Below are 26759 nucleotides of genomic sequence, written 5' to 3' on the forward strand. Positions count from 1 at the left end.
TACACATATTGTTTCAGGGATCCTCTTAGCATCCCAATGAGGTAGACAGCATAAGTTTTACATCTATTCATAGTGGAGAAAATCTAGACTTTACAGAGATTACATGCTTGCTTAATCTAGAAGTGGAATCAGAACCTGACAGAAGCTCTCTTCATTCTTGGTGCAATATTCTTTCAAACATGTAGTTAAGCACTCAACATTATTTGCTGTTTTATATAATAATTTTATTTATTATTATTAGTTGTTTTACTATATTTGTTACTTCAGATCTTGATTATCTCTTTATTAAACTACAGTAACCTCATTATTAAGGGACTTTCTGCCCAGTAGATGACTGGTTTCTCAAAAGTTGAAGTGGAATGTTCTTCTTATCTGCCATTTTTATGATCACCTATAGTATGTGTTTCATGTAATGGGTACACAGAGCCCACTTATTATATAGCTTTCCTGAACTAAATGAAGAAGCATGTTTTTCACTCACCAATTCCACTGTAAAAAAGATATTTCTAATATTAAATAACTTGTCGGACATGCTGGTGGAGGGGAGAAATGCTCCAGAGTAGGACTAATGTTGAGACCTATAGGGAATTAGACAATGATGAGGGCAACAGGATAAAAGGAAGGTAAGCGTGAGGGAAGGGAGGAAGAAGACTAGTGACAATATTGAGAAAGGTATGAAGAAAGCAGATATATTGGTAACTCAAAATGATAGTCTAATAATTAGATAGTTAATATTTGGTTTTATAATGTATACAGTTTACATAATATAGAATTTTAACCACACTGAAAGAGAGGTCAGGCCTTTGCTCTCAGTTTCTGGGATGCGATTTCTAGGCCTGGAATGTCACACTTGATAAGAGTGGCTTTGCCTGGGGGCTTTGGTGTAGCCCAATAGTGACAGTTGAATTTAGGGTGGGAGTTTGGGAACATGCCATATCAACTCTACCTCCTGAGCAGCTGGAAACTGAGATCAGCCACAAGACCAATCAACCATGCCCATGTGACAGAGCCCCAGTAAAGCCTCGGGACACCAAGGCGCAGGTGAGTTTCCTGCTTGGCAATATGTGCTGTCACATATCAATGCCAGGAAAGTACTGCTGTCCCTGACTCCATGGGGAGAGGCCAATGAAAGCTCTGCATTTGGTACTTTGCCTGGGCTGGCTTTAATCTGTATCTTTTCCCTGTAATAAACCATACCTGTGAGTGTAACAGCTTTAAATGTGTTGTGAGTTCTTTTAGTGAATTAACAACTCTGAAAGTGGTTTCATGAACTCCCTGAACTTACAGTTAGTGTCAGAGTGATTGCAGCCCTCTGCCCTGTGTTCCTTCTAAACTTCACAGTTGGCTAACCTATTGCAATGAATAAGTTTTATTTGCTTTTTTCCCCCCCGGTATCCATGCAAACTTCTTTTGGAAACAGCACTCTGATTCCCTAATTTTAAAAATTAGGAAAGTACCCCACTTGACACTTTTAGTCTCTATAATTTTGCTAACGTAACTCTCGTTGAACTCACAAATGTTCTTATCTACACTATCTATCTATACTATCTATCTATCATCTATCTAAAATAATTTTCCATTTACTTATTGCCTCAGTTTAACCTACTTAATTGGCCATCAGCTTAAAAAGAGGTAAAAATAACTGCCCTCTTGAAATTTAAATTCTTGTCGGGGAGGCAAATTAAACAAAAGTATATATTTTTTTCTATAAAATATTGGAAGAGGATATGTGCAATGGAAAAAACAACATAGAATAGGACCAGCGGGAACAGAAGATTGAGGATTGGGAAGCAGTTCACGATTTTAAGTTAGATTGTCAGGTAGGTCTCTTCAAGAAGATGACATTTTAGAAAAGCCTGAAGGAAATGAAGGATTTAGCCACACAGATATCTGGGAAAAGATAAACCCAAGCAGAGGGAAAAGACAGACCTTAGAGGTAAATGGCTAGTATATTCATGAAATAAGAAAGAGGCCTGAGTGGATGCTAGGGGAAGGGAGGTCATAGGAGGGGTGTGAGCCTGTCCATGATGATTGTATCAGGGATAAGAATGTGACCCATGTCTAACCAATAAGACTCAATTATGGGACTTTGAGATGGGATGCACATCTAAGATGTTGTTTCTTATGGATATCTATACAAGCTCATGATTAGTTAAGAATAAAGTTAACAAAGAGGCTTAAGTCCGCTGGACTTGAGCTTCATTTGACATAATAAAGGAGACTCGATTAAAAACTGAACACACACTGGCATATTTCACTTAAATACAGGAATATCAAAAATTCTGAAATTCCCTTCAAACAACTGAACACTGATGATATGAATATCAAAGAAGTTGGATAACTGCCCAGGTACGTCTTACCTAGAGGTTTATAGAGTTTCATAACTCCCAAAATATGCCATCTTGGGATATCCAACCTAAACTAAAACAAGATCTGACCACTCTTTACCTATTTATTGATAAGAAGGAGAGAATTAAGTATTAGATAATAAATAGTAATAATAATAGCAAACGATTACATAGAATTTACTTTGTGCCAGAACTGTTCTAAGTGTTCCATGTGTCTATGAATGTGTGTGTGTTGATTCCCTAAAATATCTCATGAGGTAGATATTATAATCCCAGTTTTACAGAGAGATGAAACTAAGGTACAAAGAGGTTAAAAAGACTTTCCATAGCTTACCTAATTTGATCATAGAAGAGCCAGATTTTGAACCAAGATACAAACATACCTTGGAGATATAACAGGTTTGGTTCCAGACCACCACAATAAAGTGAATATCACAATAAAGCAAGTCATATGGAATTTTTGGTTTCCCAGTGCATATAAAAGTTATGTTTACACTATACTATAGTGTATTAGGTGATAAATAGTATTGTCTTAATTAAAAAATACTTTATTCCTTAAAAAATGCTAAGCATCATCTGAGCCCTCAGTAAATTGTAATCCTTTTACAATAGTAACATCAAAGGTCACTAGTCACAGATCACCAAAACAAATATAATAATAATTAAAAAGTTTGAAATATGGTGAGAATTACCAAAATGTGACACAGAGACATGAAGTGAGCAAATGCTGTTGGAAAAATGTCACCAATAGACTTGCTTGATGCAAGGTTGCCACAAACCTTCAATTTGTAAAAAATGAAACATCTGCAAAGTGCAATAAAGAACAGTAAAACAAGGTATGTCTGTGCTCTGATTCCAGAATATGTGCTCCTAATCATTTCATGACCTTCATAGCAAACTGCTATTTTTTTTCTTATTGTAGTAGAAACCACTAGCTGCCAATCCAATATTTAGTCAATCATAATATTGGAACACTGAATTTATTCAGGGTGGCAATTTCTCAGACTCTCCAGTTATGAGACCAAGTTAGGCTAATAATATATAAATAGAGATTGCTTGAAGGGACTTCTGGGAAAGCTCATTAATGGCAAACACAGAGCTGGAGAGGTATTTTGCCCTTTTTGCTTACTCCATCCTGTTCCTGGATATGAATGTGATGCCTGGAGCACCAACAGCCTTTTTGGACAATGAAGCAAAACTCCATGCTAGGGATATAAAAGAAGAAAGATGAAAAGAGACAGACTGCCTGATGCCCATGATATTATCATATTAGTCTTGGAGGATCTACTTGAGGATTTTTTTCACATGAAGAAAGAGAAACACCTCATATAATCAAGCCACTATCTTTTGGATTCCCTAACATAAGCAGTCAAACTGAATCACGGAAATCTGTGATCAAAGTAGAAAAATGAGCAATCCAAACATATCCCTTCTGGAGTTTTAATTACTCCAAAAATATAAGACAAGCAGGTAAGTCACTTGTAAATGCAATGAACTTTGTATGTACAAACTTTGCAGTATAAGACATTTGAACTCCCTGTACTCTTTTACCAGACAAACATACACCCTAACAGATGTTTGTTATTTGGTTTCAGTTCTTAATAGAAAAAACTCTCTATTCCATACTGAATATAATATTAAGACAGAAATACCAGTACATATTTCTTATGTATAAACTTATTCATATACTCATATGTACATATATTAATGTGTAGTAATATATTCATAGATAAACTTACTCATAAATTTGAAAAATGATTTGGCTACAAATATACAAACAATAATTGGCAAACTCGTTATCACTATTCTTATTTATAGGAAGTTCTGAAGGATGTTAAGCAACGAAAAAAACCATAAGCCACAATTTCACAAAATAAGCTATATGTTTATACAAACACAAAATGAGGTTTGTACATTGTAAATACATTGTTTAGTCACAGGAGGCTTGAAAGCACAAAACCTGAGGTTTAACGTTAGAAGTTTTCCAAGTGCTTTCTTGTACCGTTGGCAACAGAGACCAACTACCTCATCATAAGGGTGTTTGGTTTTGTTCAAGGACATACCCCAAGCATCTAGAACTATGTGATAAGTAGGTGCTCAGTAAGTATTTGTTGGTGTTGAATGAATTGGACGTGAGCACTCAGAGAAAGTCAAAGGAGGTTTTCCTAATCTATCATTGCAAATACGTAGGCAGCCCCTTTGAAGAAATATCTTTGAAAAATATCAAGCTGCCCCTACAACCACAAAATAAATGAAATATTTAAAAAAAACTGAATAGATTAAACCTAGTACAATGGAACATAGTTTCTAATATCAAAGGGGTGCACATTCTAATTTCAGCTCCTCTGCCTGCTGTCTTGTTTGCTCTGTTTTCTTATTCTATTGACAGCATGAAGTCAGACCTCAAATGTCAAGAAATTTGGCATCTGTGTCCCAGGACATATTAATTTCTTAACTGTAATAATTGTTGTTGTTGTTGTTGTTTTAACTTGGGGGGTTACCCACCACAGAAAGCTTCTGAGGCAGGAGGAGGGCAGATGATTTAATGACATCCTGTAGACCTGATTTAATGGTAATCAGCTTGTAGACCTGACTGTGGATTCAGGGAGAGAAGTTTGGAGAGGGTAGACACTTTGCTTAGGTAATTGTGGTGCATCGGTCAGAGAACGATGTTAAGGAGGCAGAAAACAGTGAAAGATAGAATGGGGGTGGAATAAAGAGGCTGGGCACGTTTCAAATCTCATTCCACACGGGATGTAGGATTTTTAGCTTTCACTTTCACATACATATACACATGGAATTGCTGAACTGTTGTCCACAGAAGCTGTACCATTTTATATTCCCCCAGCAATATGAATATTTCCATTTCTCCGCATTCTCACCAATATTTATGTCCTTTTGTTTTGTTAATTATTATGGCCATCCTAGTATGCATAAAATGTACTTTATTGTGGTTTTGATTTGTGTTTCCTTAATGTACAATGCTATACATCATTTCTTGTGCTTGTTTGCTATTGTATATTTTCTTTAGAAAAAAGTCTGTTCAAGTTCTTTGCCCATTTTTTAAAATCAGATTTTTGGTCTTTTTGTCTTTGAGTTGTAAGAGTTCTTTATTGATTCATGATATTAAACCCCTATGAGATATATAATTTGCAAATATATTCTCCCATACGTAAGTTGTCTTTTGACATTATTGATAATGTTATTTGAGATACAAAAGTTTTCAATTTTAGTGAAATCCAATTTATCTGTTTTTTCCTTGTTACTCATGCTTTTGACGTCAAATCTAAGAATCCATGGCTAGATCCAAAGTCATAAAGATTTATCCTATATTTTCTTCTAATAGTTTTATACTTCTAGATTTTACATTAACGCTTTGTATCCATTTGAGTTAATTGTTTTATCTGGAGTGAGGTAGGGGTCCAGCTTCATTCCTTTGCACATGGTGGTCATAGAGCTGTCCCAGCACCCTTTGGTGAAGAGACTACTACTTCCCCACAGAATGGTCTTGCCACCCTTGTTGTAAATCCATTGGCCATAGTTGTTTTTTGTTTGTGGACTCTCAATTTTATTCCATTGGTCTATATGTCCATTCTTATGCCATTACCACACTGTTTTGAATAATATAACTTTGTACTAGGTTTTGAAGCTGGGAAGTATGAGTCCAGCGAATTTCTTTTTCTTTTTCAATATTGTTTTGGCTATGTGGAGCCCCTTGTAATTTCATATGAATTTGAGGATTGGAATTTCTGTAAAAAAAAAAAAAAGCCACTGGATTTTTTACAGGTATTGAATTCAATTTATAGCTTGCTTTGGGGATAATTCCTATCTTAACAGTATTGTCTTCCTCTCAAAAAACATGAGATGTCTTTCCATTTAATTAGGTCTTCTTTAATTTCTTTCAACAAAGTTTTATAGATTTTAGTGGACAGGTCTTTCACCTATATGGTCAAATATGTTTCTAGGTATTTTATTATCTTGGATACCATTATAAATGAAATTATTTTTTAAATTTCTTTTTGAATTATTCTTTGCTAGTATTGAGAATAAAATTGAGTTTTCTCCATTGATAATAAGAATAACCAACAGTTATATAGCACATATTAAATGCCAGGCATTGTTCTAAGAGTTTACACAGGTCTATGGTCTCAAAACACTATAGTCTATAAGATAAAGGTACACTATCTTAGCATGGCCTACAAGGACTTCCCATTAGGCCTCAAGCTATACTTCTACCTGTATATATATCAACTGACACTGAAACAGCTCACTGTCACTGAATACACTATGCTTTTTCATCCTTCAATGTCACTTCACACTTTATCCTTTTTTGGCTAGGATTCTTGCCCCATATCATCTGTCTGGGAAACTCCTACTTATCCTTCAAGAATTAGCTCGAATGTTGACTCAGCTACTTAATCAGTCCTTTTAGGGAGGATCCATGCGGCTGTCTTTTTAAATGGCTTATAGGTGCCTCTTTTATAATGATTTCATCTTGTGTTGCCATTATCTTTCCCGCTTATTCTGGTGCCCTCCACTGTATGGAGATAGTTGAATGCAAGGACTGTATTTTATATGTTTTTGCACCTTTAGGGCCTGATGCCATATCCAATGTAGTAGATTCTTAATAAAGCTTTCCTAGATGAATGAGTGGACCAAGTACACAAAGGTGATCTACTTTGTCACAAAATGTACTCATACTAGTTCATATATCCAAAAAGCAGTAACCAAATTCCCCTGCATGGTTTAAATCAAGAAAATTAACTTTGTTATTAAACACACTACTGGTAGCGAATGAGGGAGTATTTTTCTCCCTCTCTTTCCCTTCCTCCCTTATTCTCTCTCACTTAAAGTACTAAGGTCATTTTTGTTCATCTAAAAACCAAACAAAAAAAAATGAAATGAAATGAAATAAAATAAAATAAACATAGTTTAGAAATATGGTACTGTTATATTTTACATTAAAACCTCTAAGAATATTCTCCTTATACTAACATGGAAAGAAGCATTGATAAGCAAAATGATTTAACAGAAAGAAGACAATGTAATTCAGAAGACTTGAGAACTTCTTATATTCCTTTTTTTTAAGAGTGTGACACTGACTCTGTATTGTACCTCTCTGAGCCTCAGTTTCCTCATCTATAAGGCAAAATGAATACTCCCTGCTCTGCATACCACAAACTACTGGGGTGAAGATCAAGAGAGATAATGCTTTTGAAAGAAAGCCATGATACAAAATGTGCTGTACAGCAAAGTATGAGGTTATTCACTCACCAAACACAGTTCTTGCAGGCACAGATTCTCTATTAAGCCAGAATGACACTTGGGAGAGAATGACAGTCATGATGCAAGGCAGATATGTCTGAATCACAAAATACCCAATTTTTCTTTTCAAGTGGAAATGAGCTGTCATTACGGTATATTCACCTAGAAGAAAAATTTAAGAAGCTTAAGAAACTGTAATAGTCAATAGTTTGAACATTTTGGAAATGGAAGGGATTAGACAAAGAACAGTCCCTGATTTAAAAAAGGAAAGAATTTGCCCCATATATGACATGGAAAGTATATAACATTAAAATGCCCACTTAGCATAGCAAGAGTATTTAAAAGAAAATTTTCATATGACCAAAATATTTGAATGGCATGTGTATTGTGTGGAATTTGTTTTTCTCTCTAGGTCATGCTTACTGACCAAGGGATAGAGGATTCGTAAATGCTCTGACCATGGATTATCTTACTTGCTCAGGTTCTCATCCCCTTTGGTCCCAACCTCAAGCCTCTGTTTTGACTGTTTCCAGTCCAGTCCTTTCTGGCTCTTTAAAGTATTTATCTCTGGCCACATCTCCAAGACTGATCTCCTGGCCCAGATTTTCTACTTTTAGTCTTGTCACAAATTCTGTATTTATGTGTTAATGTCTGTTCTAATAGAGTGGGGCCAGTTCTATCTGATACTCATAGCTACCTTCCTTTCTGCTCTCTGGATTTACATCTGCCAGATGTGAGATCATTCGTTCATACAGCTGCTTTTCCTTAGAAAGGGCTTTAGCTTTCCCACACAGACCAATAGTAATTATCCATAATCAAGAGTTGAATAGTCTTAGCTTATCCAGAATAGAGGGAAAAGAATTAGAAAGTGAGGGAAATTGTAACACTGTGTGAAGGTAAAATTGGCTTGTCTCAAAAGACACACATGTTTTGAATTGGGAACATAAGTTAGACTAGTGTTTTTTAAACTTTAATGCACACCTTGGTATCTCCTTGAAATCTTGTTAAAAATGCAAATTCTGACTTATTAAGGAGTCAGGCCTGAGATTCTGAATTCCTAAAAAGCTCCCAAGCACCGTCTGCTGCTCCTTCTTAGACCTCGGACGCAAAAGGTTTTAAGCAAACTGATACATTTCCAATGACGTTAACCCATTAATCTTCTCAGGAACTAGCTTTTCTTTAGACTCATTTTACTAACCTGTACTGGATTTAATTGTCTCCTTCCCAATTGATTGGCCCAGCAGATCATACTGATTTAACCTAGAGCCATCAGGAGCAACTTGTACAGAATCAGATGCATTGTATGTCCAAATGTAAGTGACCTCCGAGGTTGTATATGCATCTGTAGGAAATCAGAAAAAAAAAATCTTTTTAAGCATTTTAGTAAGAACTATCAATTACATCCAGCATCAAAGGTTGCATATTTCATAGAATTATTGTTTACTATAAAAATTGACATATTAGGGCAAAAAAGTGTCTTTGAAATTTACAACTTCAATATGAAGGGTGTGAAGCAGACCAAGAGAGACAACCATGTCCACAAGAGTATTTTCACTGTAACCACTTTGAGAGATGAAGAGCAAATTTCTCTTTAGAGCCTGCAAAAATCACTGGGCCCTGAGATGGTTATAACATCCTCCATATTCACAAGGTAGTAGATGACGGCATTGCAATAAACAGGTTATGAATGCCCAAGGCCCATTTAACCAGTTAATTTAGAAATAATAATCACTCATGAAAAACTTATGTCCATGTGAGAATAATGATGACATGTGTTTATTTTAGGTATTATTTTTTTAGTTAGTTTTGTAGGTTTTTCTTCAAAACATTCAACTAGTTAAGAATTAAGTGACTTAACTATCATAGTACAATGCATTTCATTAGAAGAATGAGAATTCTGCAGTATATGCAAAATAATTCAGAATGCTATATTTTCATAAGTTGAAAACACTTTTTAAAACCTGTTCATTTTAAAATTAATTAATGCACACAGATCTCACTGAACTATACTTGCATAGCATCCTAATTAAGCTATGGATTGGCAGGAGGAGACAAATCACATACAGACCAGGTATAATTTTCTGATTTATTTGGCCAAGGATACAGAACTGAGCAGAAGTGAGATGACTCTAACGCTGGAAGACAGGCAGCCTATCTTGTCTCAGTACTTCTCTGGCCCTGGCATTTCCCTTGCGCCTGTAGGGGGAACAGCTGACCTCTCCATGCAGGCATACTCTCTCCACAGTTGAATAACCAGACAATTCCAGCTGTACTACTGACCTTTCAAAGGACTTCTATGCACTTTTGCTCAAAGGAATGTTTAGAAATATTAGTTACCCCTGTCCTTGAGCAAAACTCAGCATCACAATCACATTTTCAGTTGAGAGAGAGAAAGAACCAGCTGTCTCCTGCAATATCTCTGCCTCTAGCTCTCCAGGACACTGGAAAAGCTCATTTACCTGCCATCTAATAGGTTTTCTAGGTTAATACCATTGTTCTGGGGTGGTTCTGATACTTAACTTGATCTAAATTCTGTGAGCACAAATCCATTCCCACTTAAGCATTAGTTACAATAAAGTGAATATTGTGTCTTATTCACTGTGTGGTCTTTTAATGACATACTACAGTGTTGTTTGGTTTTCAGAATGTTACTAGTAAATGTTAATATCAGTGAAATACATGTATACACCTACATCCACAAATAATTATATTATGTGAAACAATTTTTGAAATAGCATTCTAAAAATGTATGTATATCATTATACATACTGGATATCATAATATGTATATATATATATGTATTTGTTTTTATAGCAGATCTATTCCTACAGCTTGCATATGAATGAATTCAGTTACCCTAAGGTCTAAATTTTTATTAATTAATTTCAATTAATTAATCATTGATGATTCTGCTGTTATGTATAAATAAGTAACATTAGTAATGTGTATAACTAACAATGCATTTGCAGATCATCAAGTGGCCTTCTCTTCAATAAAATTTCAAATGACACAGAATTTAATAAACCAAAAAGACATAACATGCTCCAGTTCATATCAGAAGGCCTCAGAGTACTCAGTAGTTGTGGATCTTAATAAATTATGAGGTTTTATTTTAAGCAATTATAATAATTCTACTTTGGAATTTTGACGTTTACCTTTAAACATAAATAAGAGAAGATGAATCTCTACAAACATAGGTGACATTTTAAAGAAACTAGTAAGAGACTAATGGGAGAGACTCTATCTTACTCATATCTATACTTCTTGCACCTGGCACAATGCCTGTCGCAAGGAAAATGTTCTCACTTCATTCTTGCTAGATTAATCAATAAACTCATAATATTTTAATTCTGTTATTTACTGTTATGAAAGATGGAAATCTGGATAGAAGCCTAAGAATATGTTAAAGAAAATGACTGATCCTGCCCATGTCTTTTATAAAAAAGTAATTATTTACTTTCATTTTTTAGGCAGGAATGTTTTTTAGATTGGGGGTCTGATGAGAGAAGAGAGAGCAGAAAGTTATGCAATGGAGATTAAAGGCATTTCCTGGCCTACCAACACACATATAAACTTGGAAACAATTGTGATTTTTCAGTGAACTATAGAAGGAGAGAAAGACAAATTTCTTTATAAATTCCATATCTAGATTAGGTTTCCATTAAATAATTTTATTTAATTTTATGCAGTAATCCATTTTGAGTCCTAATCTGCATTAAACATCAAATGCATACTGTCCAATTCTTAATATTTGATAACCAAAACAATCCCAAAATCATTTTTATCCAAAAAGAAAATATATAATTTCTTTTGGGATAATGCCCAGAATACTCTTAGATTTCCATTCAGAAAGTTTTAAATCAAATTAAACAGCAAGGAATTATATAAAGATGTGAGGCAACGGGAATAACACAAAACGAAACTGAATTCAAAATTTAAATTAGTAGAAAAGATGCTTCTTTTATTTGAGAACAATGATAAAAAGTTCCAGAAATTCTATCATTTGTGGGGACAAAAGGGAGTTTTTTAAATAAGTGAGGAGTAAATGACTAGAAGAAAAAGTCATGGCTTCTTCTGCCAAAATTTGTTATGCCAGCATTTTAAGTTTTGGGTTGGCTTCTTAGTCTATACACCATGCTCGTGTCCATACTATCAAGTACCTACTATTGGCAAGGATAAATAAAAGAATATACAATTTTTACTCAATGTGTCAGAAAATAAATATAGAGAAAAATAAATAAAAACAATTACTTCAATAGAAAATGCCTAACAGTAAGCTCTACGTGTTGCTTGCAACACTTCTAGATACAGAAAACCATATTCTCAAATGTACAATATTACACTACTCTGAAGATGCACTCTAAGGCATTTTAAAAATTAATTTAAAATATTTTCAGGTGTATTTATTTCAAATTCAGAATTGAGACATCATACGTCATTTATATTTGGTATCTTAATGTCACTAACTTGTCCACTGAAAAATGCCTTTCCTTCTTAGACCATTACTACATCTTGAATAAATCCTTTCTTTGGTATGAAGCCTTTTCAGTTTTCTATTTAATGCCATTTATGCAATGCAAATGAGTTTTCCTCTGCTGCATCTGCTGTAGTTTTTCCAGCATCATGTTTGCTTTGTATAACATGATTGACTATCTTAAATAATCTTCGAAGAAGTGCCAGTATTGAAGTGATAGTTTCCGTGAAAAGAAAAATGGCTTTATTGTTAAACAAAGAGGAGATCCTCAAAGAAAATAGAGAACTGACACCTTTCGTAAGATTGAACAGAACAGACAAGATTGAACTTCTCATTCCACAAAACTATGGCCATCAATAAAATTAGAGGGTTTTGCATTCATATTAGCCACCATTCTTCTCTTTTCTTTCACTTGATACAGTCTGTGGGGAGAAGGCATATTATTCAGTCATACATATTTGTATCAGGTGAGAGAACTGCATTTTTATGCAAGAGAATGAAAAGTCAAAACTGCCCAGAACGGACAAAGATGGAGGTGCCAGAAAGAGCAAAGGTTTCTGAAAAGGTCAGGCTATGGAACACACTCACAAAAGAGAGAAGCTGCTTAGCTGTGTCCATGAATTTATCCTGAACCTGCCCTGAATGCCTTGTGGGCCTATGGAGATGATTTGACCTTCCCTCTTTTCAATTATTCTGGGAGAGCTAATGCTTCTGCTTGACATATAAGATACAACCTCAGTGACCTAAAGAACAGCCAAACGCACAGAGCCTTTTCTGAAATATTTTATGTACACAGAAAGCGCCCACATGTAGCAATCGAGTTACATCATCTCCTTCAAATTTATTTTAGAAAGAAACTTTCCTTCCATTATTAGAGAGTAGAAAGGTAATTAGGGATCCACTTTTTTTTTTCACCTATTCTCTGTTGCCTTTTGTAACAGGCTGATCACTACTTTAACAAATAGAATCTATCCTTAACATTTCATTCTTAGTTGAAAAAAAAAGCCATTTATTTAGCATTTTTAATGGGTTAGCACTTGAAAAAGAAGGTAAATGACATAGTCCTGACCTTCAAGGAGCTCCCAGTCTACCTTTTCACATTGATAAAAACACAGGGTGTTTTTTATTAGCAGTAAAGCAAATGACAATTAAACACAATGATTAAGATATGATATTTGAGAGCACAATAGGGCTAGCCAATTGATTACTTGAGAGAAATCAGTATGTTTTTTTATTTCTGCATCTTATTGGGCAAGTATGAAACATCCCATCATATGAGAAGAAAGTATACAATTAAGCTGTGCTGCTGACTATCCCTGATTTTATTGACCCAAAACATGTACCTTCATCCCCGTACTTACAGCTGCCAAATTTCAGAGGACATGAGTGGGCATCCATTGGAAAATCCTCCAAGTGCATTGGACATTCAGCTTGAACTGTAAGCCTAAAAGTCAAAATTCCACTCTTTGTATGCAAGTCAAGATAAATTTGCAAGTCAAGTAAATTTGCAAGTCAAGATAAATCACTACTTATTGTGGTCAACAGAATTAATGATGAGGTAGGACCCTCATTAGGGCATCTGATTAGGTTAATTCACATTTAAATATGCTTTTGTTCTTTCACATTTAGGCGATCCTTCAGAAGACATTTGCACCTACAAAATCTGAGCTCAAGTAACAATATTTATTTAAAAATATACTTTAAGCATTTTGTACTATATGGTTAGTTAAGAAGAAGTTATGTACACACTTTTGAAGGTTATTTTCCCATTAACTTCAATATTAACATTTGAAATCTTGCAGAAAAAAATGAAAAAATAAACCTCTGTCATAAAAAGAATGTTATTTTCTCCCAACATTCCATCAATAACCACATAGCAAAATTGATATAGGAATTCAATAATGCCTCAGAGAAGCACCTTTCAAAATTATGTAAATTGTAAGTGAATATCATATACTATATATAGATACATATATATAAATATAAATATAGACATAGTTACATATATAGATATATCTCCTAGAAATATCTTGTTGAGACTAGACTATTCAAATTATGGACACAGGTTATGAATGTTAATGAAATTTTTTTTTTTTTTTGTATATACGTGGTCACATTAAAGAGTAATCATAGCAAATTTGTTTTAAAGAAAATTATCAACTATTCCATTTCAGACAAAGGTAAATTACATAAAATAGGGACCAAACTGAACTTATAGAAGAATCTCTGACAATGAGCAAAACAAATGTAACCAACAATTTAATTATAGCTTATATACTTCCAAGAGAGTATTTAACTAGAACCCTACACAATATTTTTCCAAACCCCAAATTTCCAATCATTGTCTTAATTCACAGGACTAATTAGCGTGTAAAATCAAGGGGGATACGGCATCTATATTGCAAGATTCAAAGAGAGAAGCTGAAAGAATAGCTAACTTCCATTTTAGGCAATGGTCATTTAGCAATGAGAACCTAAGAGTTTTTTTCTTTAAAGATCAAGACTGTATTATTGTCCCTTCTTAAATAACTTTCACAATTGAAATCCAACACTTAACATTTCATATGAAATAATACATCAAATGCTTCGAATACACATCTGTCTATATACAATGCTGATGAAAGTTATCTATGTTTTAAAGTCTTTATCAAACATTTACCTTTTAGATTATACACCATTTTATTAGATTTGTGATTGTTTTCTTTGTTATGTAATATAAGTAACTTATTTTAAAAAGATTAATTCAGGGGGCTTCCCTGGTGGCGCAGTGGTTGAGAGTCCGCCTGCCGATGCAGGGGACACGGGTTCGTGCCCCCAGTGGGAGGATCCCGCATGCCGCGGAGCGGCTGGGCCCGTGAGCTATGGCCGCTGAGCCTGCGCGCGCCCGGAGCCTGTGCTCCGCAGCGGGAGAGGCCACAACAGTGAGAGGTCCGCGTACCACAAAAAAAAAAAAAAAAAAAAAAAGATTAATTCAGGGCATCCCTGGTGGCACAGTGGTTGAGAATCCGCCTGCCGATGCAGGGGACATGGGTTCGTGCCCCGGTCTGGGAAGATCCCACATGCCGCGGAGCGGCTAGGCCCGTGAGCCATGGCCACTGAGCCTGTGCATCCGGAGCCTGTGCTCCGCAACGGCAGAGGCCACAGCAGTGAGAGGCCCGCGTACCGCAAAAAAAAAAAAAAAAGAAAAAAAAAGATTAATTCATGAGTGTTTTCTTTGTTATGTAATATGAGTAACTTATTTTAAAAAGATTAATTCATGAGAAGAGTTCAAATGGAACAGTGATTAGAGTCAACAACTGTATATTTCTTTCGATAATTTTTTAAGATTGACTCGTGAACTTGATGTCACATGACATCTCTGAGGTTATAAAAGTATTTTTCTCCCTTCATAAGAAGGATTAAAATATTAAATTAAGTGAAACTTGCTTAAAAATCACTTAAAATTTTGATGAGATATTTCATGAGATATTAAAAATAAAATTATGTGCTTGTATAAAGAAACATTTAAATCATACTATTAAAGTTGTATGTAACTAAAATGTAGTATGAAAAGTAAACTGCCAAAAAAAATAAATTCTTAACAGCTAAGGCAATTTTTAAGCTTTAACACACTAAGATGAGTGTCAAACTCATAACCTCTATATTTTAAATATCAAAGCATTTATAAAGCATATTCTGGTTACCTCAATAATCTGTTGTGAAAATGTTCAACTTGTTAATACTTGACAGCTAGGTTGGCTGGTTGGTTAATGTACAGATTCCTCAGTATTTAATGGTAACATATCAAACCTGAACACATACCTCATTGTGTATAGCAGAGTCCCATCATCCTGGATTCGAAGAAGCTTGTTTGGCATTGTCATATTATGTGCTACTGATTTTTTCCCATTGTGGAAGAAGGTATCTGGCGTCCAGATTTTGCTGGCCATTAAATTGTTAAGTCGAAGGATGTTCATAGGACCTTTAAATTTTAACCGTTCATCTTTCCATTTTTGTCGAAAGAAAACATCTATTGTATATTCCTGAAATATAAAATAGAATTATTTTGAAAATAATAAATGTTTTCTATACAAAGACACTATAAAATTTCAACAAAAATAATAATATAAATAGTTTAAAAAGAGAGAAAGCTATTTTGAGAAGTGAATTTTGAAAGATCATTCCTTTATCTTATCAATAAATGTTGCCACTTACAATGGGATAAAGCATGTGTATTTGCACAATTAGCTACATATTATTATGAAAAGAAAATAATAAATTTACTTTCTCTGGTGTCTTTCAGTTGAACAAGGTCTTAGGCAAACTGCTTTACTACATTGTATAGTTTAGAACCACTCGGAAAGGGGGCATGCTTGGGCTGGGTCTGGGTGGATTGTCCCAAATAATTTATCTCAAGAATGAATAAGGAGGCAAGCAGGCAGCCTGATTCTCAGTAGAAAAAAAAAAGAAGAAAGGAAAAGAAAAAACTATTAAACACACACACTGTGGGATCTATATGACATCACCTGTTGCCAAAGAAACTATAAAAAAAATCTTATTCCTTTATTAATCCTAAAAAAATGGTGAGATGTCATACTGCTAACAAGAATGTATTGGGGAAGATGATTTCAATAAAGTTTATTTAATGAAATTGTAATAAAATACTTTGAAAAGGTATTAGAATACTTAAAATATGAATATTTTGCAAACATCTCAGGTTAAAATGTACTTTTAAATATTCATACAGACCAGCTAGTGATCAATTCCCCTATTATCATCCTCCAGTACGTTAAAAGTTGGTTTATTCAATCTCTCTCTCACCCTCTCTCTCTCTTTTCTCATTCCCCACCTCCCCTCTTTTTTCATTCTCTCTCTGTCTTTCTTAGGATAAGAGGATGTATACATTTTAGATGAGATGTACAATTCACAATTATGATCGATACTGACAATCTTTGGATATTAAAAATTTTGGTCAGTGTATGTATGTTTGTGCAGACACTTCCATGATAAATAACTAAAATGTTCATTTATGCACCTGAGATTGTAAATTCAGATACTGTCCTTTGTGCATAAAGCCATAGCCATCACATGTTTGAAAATAAACAACTTAGCAACTGGCAATCTCACTCAACTAAAATTATGTGCTTAAAAAAGGACATTAAAAAGACCACATATGGACTTCCCTGGTGGCGCAGTGGTTGACAGTCCACCTGCCGATGCAGGGGGCACGGGTTCGTGCCCCGGTCCGGGAAGATCCCACATGCTGCGGAGCGGCTGGGCCCGTGAGCCATGGCCGCTGAGCCTGCGTGTCCGGAGCCTGTGCTCCGCAACGGGAGAGGCCACAGCAGTGAGAGGCCCGCGTACCGCAAAAAAAAAAAAAAAAAAGGCCACATACTAATGACAATAACAAATCATTTATACAACACTTACTCAAGTAAATGAAAGTAAATGATTCCCAGCGATCCCTCAAAAGTTGAATGGATGAAGATAACAAGAAATGGCCACAGGTAATGACATATGGACAGTAAGTAAAGAGTGGCTTTGGGCTCCTAATCCTTAGAAGAAAATATCCTCATCTAATCCACCCTCACTCTCTGTGGTTTAGTCATTTTTTTAAAGTTCAATTCTATACAAGTGTAACTCAATTTTTAAAAAGAAGCTTGATTAAGAGATGAGTTTTTGCTATCTGACAAATTTTTATGCAAATGTTTCTTCCAACTGTGGTTCTCCCAAATCCAAGCCTGATGTGAACACATTGGACATTTGCTTGTTCAGGCACACTGAATATATTTTACAACTTTCTGTAAAACTTCAAATTCAATTTTTCCATTTCTATAAAATTATGAGATGTTTTATCTGTTTCAGAAGCTCTTGCTATAGCAACAAATATTTCCTACAGACCCATCACATAGGAGATACTCAAGGTTTCCAAACAGTAAATTACAGGTGAGTTCTTTTTAAAAAGTATTTTTAAGAATACTGTTTTTGAACCTTCGCAGTGTCCCAGGTATGCTCTGCCAACCTCTGCAGAGTGACCTGTGCCTTTTTCTTCCCCTCTCCGCAACCAGGTACATTCATGTTATGCTCTAGGCAATTTTAGCAATCCGCATCCTCGCTATTCATCAGATAAAGCAAGTTCCCTATTTGCCTGGGCCAAGAACTGTACTCACAGCCATGCTCCCAGTCCCTTGAATATCTGGAAGAAACAGTCAGCTGTCTGTATCTTTACTACTCATAATACAGCTTTCTATTACTAAAGATCGTATACTGCAATTATACCTTTGTTCCTCTGCCTTCTGCTAGATCTGCTAGATCTTCTAGCAGATCTTCACAAAAGGCACTATGGCTTTCATTGTGTATTATTTTACTTTGTCTTCAGAGACATAAGAGAGTGTAAAGAATACTACAAACACTTTGTAACCATTACCAGCAAGAATCACAAATATTATTGAAGCATTCTCTCTCCTGTGTATCCCTCCTCAATCACATTCCTCTACTCTGTGAGGAAATAATCATCTTGAATTTAGTGTTTATCATTCCCATACATGGGCTTACATATTTACTATATAAATGTATGTGTTCTGTGTCACATTTTTAACATTTCTATAAATGAGATCATACTGTGTATACTTTTCTGACAGATTATTTTTAGTTACATTGTTGAGATTTATTCATAGCAATATATCTAGTACTTTGGTTCATTTTCATTGCTACCTAGCATTACCTTGTAAGAACTTTTACAGTATTCCTCCTTTTTCCATGTTCTTTAATATTTTTTCTATTTCCTTTGTCACTATTGTAAGCAGTACTGTTATGAACATTATCAAACAATGCTTTAAGGTAAGAGTTACTTTAGACCAGAGGTTGGCAAACTTTTTCCATCAGGGTCCAGTTAGTAAGTGTTCTAGGCTTTGCTGGCCATACGGTCAGTATCACAACTACTCAGCTCTGCTATTGTAGTCTGACACAGATAATACTTCAATGAGTCAGAGTGGCTATACTGCAATAAATCTGTGTTTACAAGGAAAGGTGGTCAACAGGATTTTGCCCGTGGATCATGGTATATCCATCACTGCTCTAGAGTAAATGGACAAGTGGCGATACAAAATTTATTATATGTGCAATCAATAACAAGATATTGTCAAAATGAAATTGTAAGAGGTGTATACATCACAATAAATAACAAGATTCTGTCAAATCTTCAAAAATAACAAGATATTGTCAAGTTGAAATCCTAAGAGATGTATACATTTATATCCCCACTAGGTTGTCTACAACTTGGTATAGACAGAATATTTCATTTTAACCATTATGGTTGGCATGAAATGGTTCACAGTGCTGCCATTTGGCTTTTTCTATTAACTAGTAAAATTTAACACATTTTCATATGTTTATTAAATGCTCTACTTTTCCCTTTTATGGATTGTTTGTTCATGTCATTTACTCAGTTTCCTTTTAGGTTGTCCTTTTCTTATTGAGTTATAGAAATTCTTCATATTTTCTATATACAAATATTTTAGAAAATACAGAACTCACTAAGAATTATAATAAAGATCATAAAGGTACACAAAAGATCATAAATATACCCCTGTATGTTTCTCTTAAACATGTCAAAGTTCTGCTTTTAACATTTAGGTCCTGGAATTACTGTGTATCATATGAGACACAGATCAAATTTTTTTTTTTTTCAAATGGAAAACAACTTTCTGGTACCATTTATTGACTGACCTATATTTCCCCACAGCTCAGCAATGGCATTTCTTTCATGTTTCTAGTGATTATATAGGCAGGGATCTGTTTCTGTTTATTTTTCAGTTGAAGACATTTTATACTTCCTATTACAGCTTTTTTTTTCTTTATGTGGGAGATATTGTGAAGTGTTTTTTTTTTTTTTTTTTTTTTTTTTTTTGCGTTACGCGGGCCTCTCACTGTTGTGGCCTCTCCCGTTGCGGAGCACAGGCTCCGGACGTGCAGGCTCAGCGGCCATGGCTCACGGGCCCAGCCGCTCCACGGCATGTGGGATCCCCCCGGACCGGGGCACGAACCCGTGTCCCCTGCATCGGCAGGCAGACTCCCAACCACTGCGCCACCAGGGAAGCCCTGAAGTGTGTTTTTATGATTCCAAATATATCAGTTTCTTTTACTTATATTTTTGTCATTGATGTTTAATTTTACTGCTTTATGATAAGAGAGTATGCTCTGAAGATAGCAATAATTTTCAATGTACTTAAAATAGCTTAGGAAAAATGTTTGTTGAACCTGACCATTTCCATCTTTTAATGGTAAGACAATTCAGTCCATTTACATTTAATGTGATTACTAATATATTGGATATGTCCCTAGGCTATATTGTTTTTAGCAGTGACAAAATGATGAGGATAGATGGAATAACTTATTTAGATATCTCATGATTAACTGATTAAAATAAATAAGAACTCTAGAAAATTATGGAAGAGGAATCATAAAAGAACACAGATACATACACACATACACAATGAGTAGAAGGAGAGAAAAGTATCAAACTAAGAGAAAAGAAATTTTAAAAAGCATATAGAGATTAACAGTGTCAAATAGTGGTGAAAGATCTTGAATGCTTAGTAGAAAAAAAGAGTTCAGAAACAAAAATGCAATGGGTTGAGGAGTGAACAGAGCATACAAGTGGGAAAAACTAAAATATAAGGTACTCTTTGCCACTCCTGATTTTGTAAAAGCCATTAAGGGAAATCAGAGTTTAACCAGTAAAACCTAGAGACTAACTTATACCATTTAGCTATTGCCGTGTTAAAAAACACCTAAAATGCAGTAGCTTAAAATAGCAACCATTTATTATTAGCTCATAAGACTGAAGGTCAGCTGATCTCACCTGGGCTCAGTTGATCTCAGCTGTTCTTGCTCATGCATCTGTGGGTTAGGTGGCCATTGGCTGATCAGGGCTGTTATTGTATAGAGACAATGGGGCAACTCAGCTCTGCTCCAAGTGTCTCTCATCCTACTCCAGGGACCACTGGTCTACCCTGCACTTACATTTCTCATGATGATGGCGGAAGTACAAAAGAACAACCTCCAATGCACAAGCCCATTTCAAGCCATTGCTTGTGTGATGTCTGTTAATAACCCACTGGCCAAAGAAAGTCACATAATTGAGTTGAGTGACAAATACTTTAGCAGGTCACCTCACTCTCAGTGGGAGGGCATTGCGAAGTTAATGAAAAAAGATGTTGATATTGAAAGGGGTGAAGAATGGGTGCCATCATTGCAGCCTATCACACTAGCCCTCTGTGAGAGAAAAATAAAAGATTTTTGTGAATGAAATGAGATGTTTGAAAACATCTGAAACTTCATCATGTGACTCCAATGAAAGTTACATGGGTCTAATATCGGCGGGCAGGTTGGTTATAAGTTAGTAAGTATAACTGTAATCAACTGTACTGTACCTCAATTAAGTGAGGGTCCATGAGCAGAAGCAAGATTATCAGCTTAGAGCAGTAGCTTACAAAGTGGGGTATGTACATCCATTTGGGCGTAGGAAGAAAACATTAGAATCTTTATGTTTATATAGAATTCTTATCTAAATATAAGAAGTAAATTCAGCTTTGCTAATAATATAGGGAATGATATTGGTACTCTCACTATGTCCATAAGTAGTAGATGATGGTCATGCATGAAAGGCATGCTATGAGAAGAGAAGAAGCCACAACAGGGAATGGTCAATTGATGCTGAATTCATTTGCATTCAGTGTACTGTGATTTGTACTCAGGTGAATTTTCAAGTTATAATAACTAGTTTTGATTAAACTAACTCTAGTGAAAATAGACAATTGACTTGAAAATTATTGCTAAATGACACCATAGATTGAAGAAAACACTAATAATTACACAAGCACAAGTGAAAAATAAGAAAAGGGGATATCACTTCTATGCCTAATATGAGTTCTTCATTAGCCACATAAAGAATGATGAACTAATCAACTCTACAAAGAAATATGCAAAAGCAAATTCATAATTTTCAATAAGGCTGCTTAAAATATGGGTTTATACCCACTACATTTAATGATGAGCTTCATCTGAAGCACATGTTGTGCCACGAAATACTGGGTAATGATAGCATAAGGACATTGCAAATAGTAAGTTGTTTTGAAAACCAAATATCCAGAACATGAAGGTGAACATCTAAACTTGGTAGATGGGTTTTTTAAAAATTGGCATGATGGTTCAGTAATCAGTAGCCAATGATGCACTTCTTAAATTTGAATTTGCATATCTTTTTCATCTATGGCAATCATTAAGACAAGTATTAAAGTAATATAAATTTAGAATCATACTTTTGATTGCTACATTATAAAATATTAAAGAAAGATATTTAGAAATAATAAAGCACAATTTAAACATATTAAATGCTAAAGTATTCTCAGGAATAGGAATCTTAAGTATGAGTAAAAATAAATCTATTTTAATAATGACACAATAATTATTCCTGAAAATAATATGTATTTTAACTTTATCTCATTCCAATTTCTGCTTTTGTGCTTCTCATAATACCTTAATATATTAGTACAAAAGCATATAGATACAGACATATAGATACATAAACAAATAAATACCGTTGATTCACTAGTTTTTGTGGTTTTGCTTTCAATATTAAAATAGCAGGGAAAGGAGACATTTCAATAAAATAATATTCATATCATATCCACTAAGTTACTACAGGATTTCCAGACAGATTATTTGCATGTGATTCTTTTAAATGCATATATAACACACATTCTCAGTACTTGAAAATAATATTTTTGAAAAGTTTCTTAAAATAAAACTCAAGTTTGAGTATATACTAAGTTAGTAATTACTTGATTTGTGTGTTACAAGAAAATTGCCAGAAAGTACAAAACAATGCAACTTCTTCATACAAATAAGACCTAGTCCCTTGAACCGAGGTTCTAAAAGAAATAAATAATACCAAGATCAACTACAAAATTGCTCAGAGAATACATAAACAACTAAGGAGCACATTTAGAAAGAAAGAAACAAAAAAAAAACTCATAAGGACCTATCAACATGCAGCTATCCTCTGACCTGTGTATAGGACACATGAGGCTGTTAACTGAGACTGAAAAGTTGAAGAATCCATACACTTCAAGATTTGAAAAACTCTTTATGGGAAATTTAATCCAACTTCTCCTTTTTATAGATGGGATTATAGATAAATTTAGTGACTGCCCTGTTTCCAAGCTTGTAAGGGGCAGAACCCAGACAAGGATGTTATTTCCAGCCTAATGTCTTTACTACCACTAAGTGTTATTTCCATAAAATGTATTGCTAACAAGGAAATCACTCTCTATTGCACAGTTTATTGAATAAACATGATTTCAAGGACATATTAATTTAGTGAAGACAGCATATTTTTTAGTGCCTGGTTACATTAATTATAAATCAGTGCTTGTAGCCAATTTCTGAAGAATTATATCTACTCACTAAAACATAATCAAGTTGCACGACTGCTCTTGGAGTGATTTCTCATTTACTTTGATTTACTGAGTGTATTTGTTTTAATTTTTAATTTAATTTAATTTAATTTTGGCCGTGCCATGCGGCCTGTGGGATTTTAGTTCCCCGACCAGGGATTGATCCCGAGCCCTCAGCAGTGAAAGCACAGAGTCCTCACCACTGGACTGCCAGGGAATTCCCTACTGAGTGTATTTTAAAGTACCAGAATTTATTTCATTATTCCCTTTTGCTATTAAAGGTTAGTCTCCTCTGAGTAAGTTCCTATCAGTGTGTTTCTTCAATAATGAAGAAAAATGTGGTTTATGAAGCATGTATGTAGCAACTGAAGAAATAACACCCTGAGACTATACAAGAATGGGTAAGATCTAACACTTTCAGTTGGTACTCAATGGGGTGTGAACCAGGAATTTAGCCCAGTATTAGCATTGCAAAAATTGCAAAAAGTGAAAAGCTTAAGAACAGATCAGCAGTAAACCCAATTAGTGCAGTTCATAAAATCTTATTATGCAAAGACGCTCACACAAACAGACTGCAGACCACCACAGCTACTGCATGTTCGGACTATTGTGCAGGCAAGATGCCTGGGCTTTCTCTTTGGAACTAGATGCCTGGCAGGTTTACAAACAAATTAGAAACTGATACTAAAGGTTCAGATTCTAACAGTAAATTATTAAAATATATCTAATCAAAATACTTAAAATGATTAATAGAATATGTAAATTGCAATTCACTTTGATACAATTTATTTAAAATTCATAATAACCTTATTAAATATAGAGAACTATTCCCATTTCACATATTCATTAAAAAAAAAGAGAAAACCAAAATTTGCACTCAAACCTTATGTTTCCCAACATCATGTTCTTTCATTGTACCATATGTAAAAACAATCCTTCGAGGTGGGACATTAGAGGGAAATTTCCTTCTTTATAGACTAAAATATAGACACTAGTCATGTATTATGGAAAGTTGCAGGCTGAGACTGAAGTTTTGGAATCTCTGTCAAAGTCTTCTTTCCACATTTAAAACTGACTCAAACACAAGATTGAAGGATAACAGCAATAATAATAAGTTGAGTAATGTGAAATAGATGTTAAGTGCATGCAATCTTAAGTCAGATAGAATAAGGTACTGGACCTTTAGCAGGTCACTTAATCTCTCTTTATTTCCGCTGACGTATCTGTAAAATGGTGATAATTATACAACTTACGTCCTTTAAGGATGAAGTGGTATAATACATGTAAAGTTCTTAGAAACAATTTGGATATCAAAGAAGGTAGCCTGGTTTGAATCACCTTCAAAGTGTCATTCTCCCCCCATTCCTCATATTCAAGAAGAAGGTGGCCTGGAAAGAGAGGGACACCCAGAAACAAAAGGGCACAAAGTAAAGTGCCAGGGGCAGGAGCTAAGTAGGATGCCACAAGAGGTCCATGAAAGAATAAGCGAGCTGTGCTTTTGGTGTTTTGGATAATAAAGAGATCATTGAGAAGAAATCACAAGTGTGCCCCATGAGAGGTCCTGTATTTCTCTACCGGCCATTCAAATGTCATTGATTGCCAAGAGAGAACCACCAACAGAATAAGCTAAGTAAAAAGAATTTCCCCCCCTTTTTATAATCTCCCTTTTTCTTGCTTCAACTCTGGAAGACCCAGAAAGAGGAGAGGAAGAGTAGATCATGGCCTCTCACCCACTGTGCACCCCTTACCTGTGACCACGGCTAAGAAAAGGAGAGAAGCTCTAAATGGCATATGAGATTGAAGTTAAAATTGGACTGGACTGGGCTCTTTGATGTTTGAAAGTGAACAGAAAGCTACAAGATGCACCCCAGATATTGTCATGATATGGCAAAAGAAGATCCAAAGAGTGAAGTGCTGCTGAGTTTGATCAGTTGAATTTCTAAAGCCCTTGGGATGAAGCCCAAATGCTTTCTCACAGCCTCCAGAGCCTGCAATGACCCTTCCCTCCCTTACCTCTCTAGTCTCATGCTTAGCAATTCTCCATATATGTTGCCTATAGCAATAGTGATACTGCAGGGCCTCTGATGTGTCATGCTTCACCTTGTTACCCAAACTCATTGATCTCCCTTGCAGTCTCTCTTCCCTGTCAACCCCTACGTTTGGCAACTTTTACTCCACATTGAGAATAAGTACAAAGACCACCTTCTTCAATGTATCAGCAGTATCTAGCTGCCCAGAATGTGGGGAAAAAGCAATAATTAGTCCATGAATAAATGAATGAGAGGAGCCACTGGAAATTAAATATAGTAACAAGGATTCTGGACCATAACAGCTCAAATGGTGCACAAGGAGAAAGACATCAGCAGAGGCAGACGGTAGAAAAACTCTCAGATATCTTATCTCAGTCCCCTGCATGCAATACCTTAATCCTTAAATTCACAAGTGTGAAGTGTGTATGTTTATGTGTCTGTGTAACTATATTAAACTAATCACAGTAGGCTTTTCTTTTATATATTTATTTTTTAAAATATATTGACACATATAAAAAAGTCAGGCTATAATAAGATCTATGGTAACAGAAATCTACTATGTTTTAAGTTTTATTTGGAGATGCTTTTATGGTGTTTTGGGGCATTTGGCTATAACGCCCTTCATGATCTCATTCTAAGTTATTTTCTAGCTTCATCTCCCCCAAAATCTCTAAGAGTATTCTAGGCTATATTCACACTGAACTTTTACATTTTACTAAATTCAACAAGCTCTTTCACTTTGTGCTAAAACACTTTTCCCATTACATAGCCAGCCAGACCTTGTTTGTCCTCCACTATCTTCTTTTCCTAGAAACCTTCTCAGATATAGATATTCTCTACCCACATCTCCTCTGCCACCATATTAATCCATAAATACTTCAATAAAAACATGACCACACTGTTTAAAGTTGATTTTTTTTTCTTAGCTGTTCCCCCACCTCACTGTGAACAACATGAGGACAGCACTGGGTTATACTTAAGTATTTCAGCTCCCAACACTGTGACAGACAGAGTATGTACTTAGCAAATCTGGTTGAAAAGAACAAGCACAACGCATGCCTTCTAGTAGCTCAGACGGCAGTAAAGAAGAAAAACACGTTCAGATTTTTATAATCTAGTGTGCAAAGTCATAAAAACGTGTGAAAACCATGTGGTGGAGCACAGGGACAAGAAGGATGGACTCTACTTGGAGTAGCCTAGAAAA

General features: G+C 35.0%; 1 protein-coding gene across 2 annotated transcripts in view; it reads right to left on the reverse strand.

Annotated features, from left to right (window-relative positions):
* The window catches only part of GABRA2 (gamma-aminobutyric acid type A receptor subunit alpha2), a gene marked incomplete at both ends in the record, with an annotated part of 119091 nt that overhangs the window by 33441 nt on the left and 58891 nt on the right, over nt 1-26759 (reverse strand). For both annotated transcript variants that reach the window (XM_079698274.1, XM_079698273.1), the window contains 4 exons: nt 7623-7775; nt 8812-8955; nt 13449-13531; nt 15889-16109. In XM_079698274.1, coding sequence (XP_079554400.1) covers nt 7623-7775; nt 8812-8955; nt 13449-13531; nt 15889-16109 — 601 coding nt within the window. The remainder of the gene's footprint in view (nt 1-7622; nt 7776-8811; nt 8956-13448; nt 13532-15888; nt 16110-26759) is intronic.

The sequence above is a fragment of the Hyperoodon ampullatus genome (assembly GCF_949752795.1).
Source record: "Hyperoodon ampullatus genome assembly, chromosome: 1".
NCBI lineage: Eukaryota > Metazoa > Chordata > Mammalia > Artiodactyla > Ziphiidae > Hyperoodon > Hyperoodon ampullatus.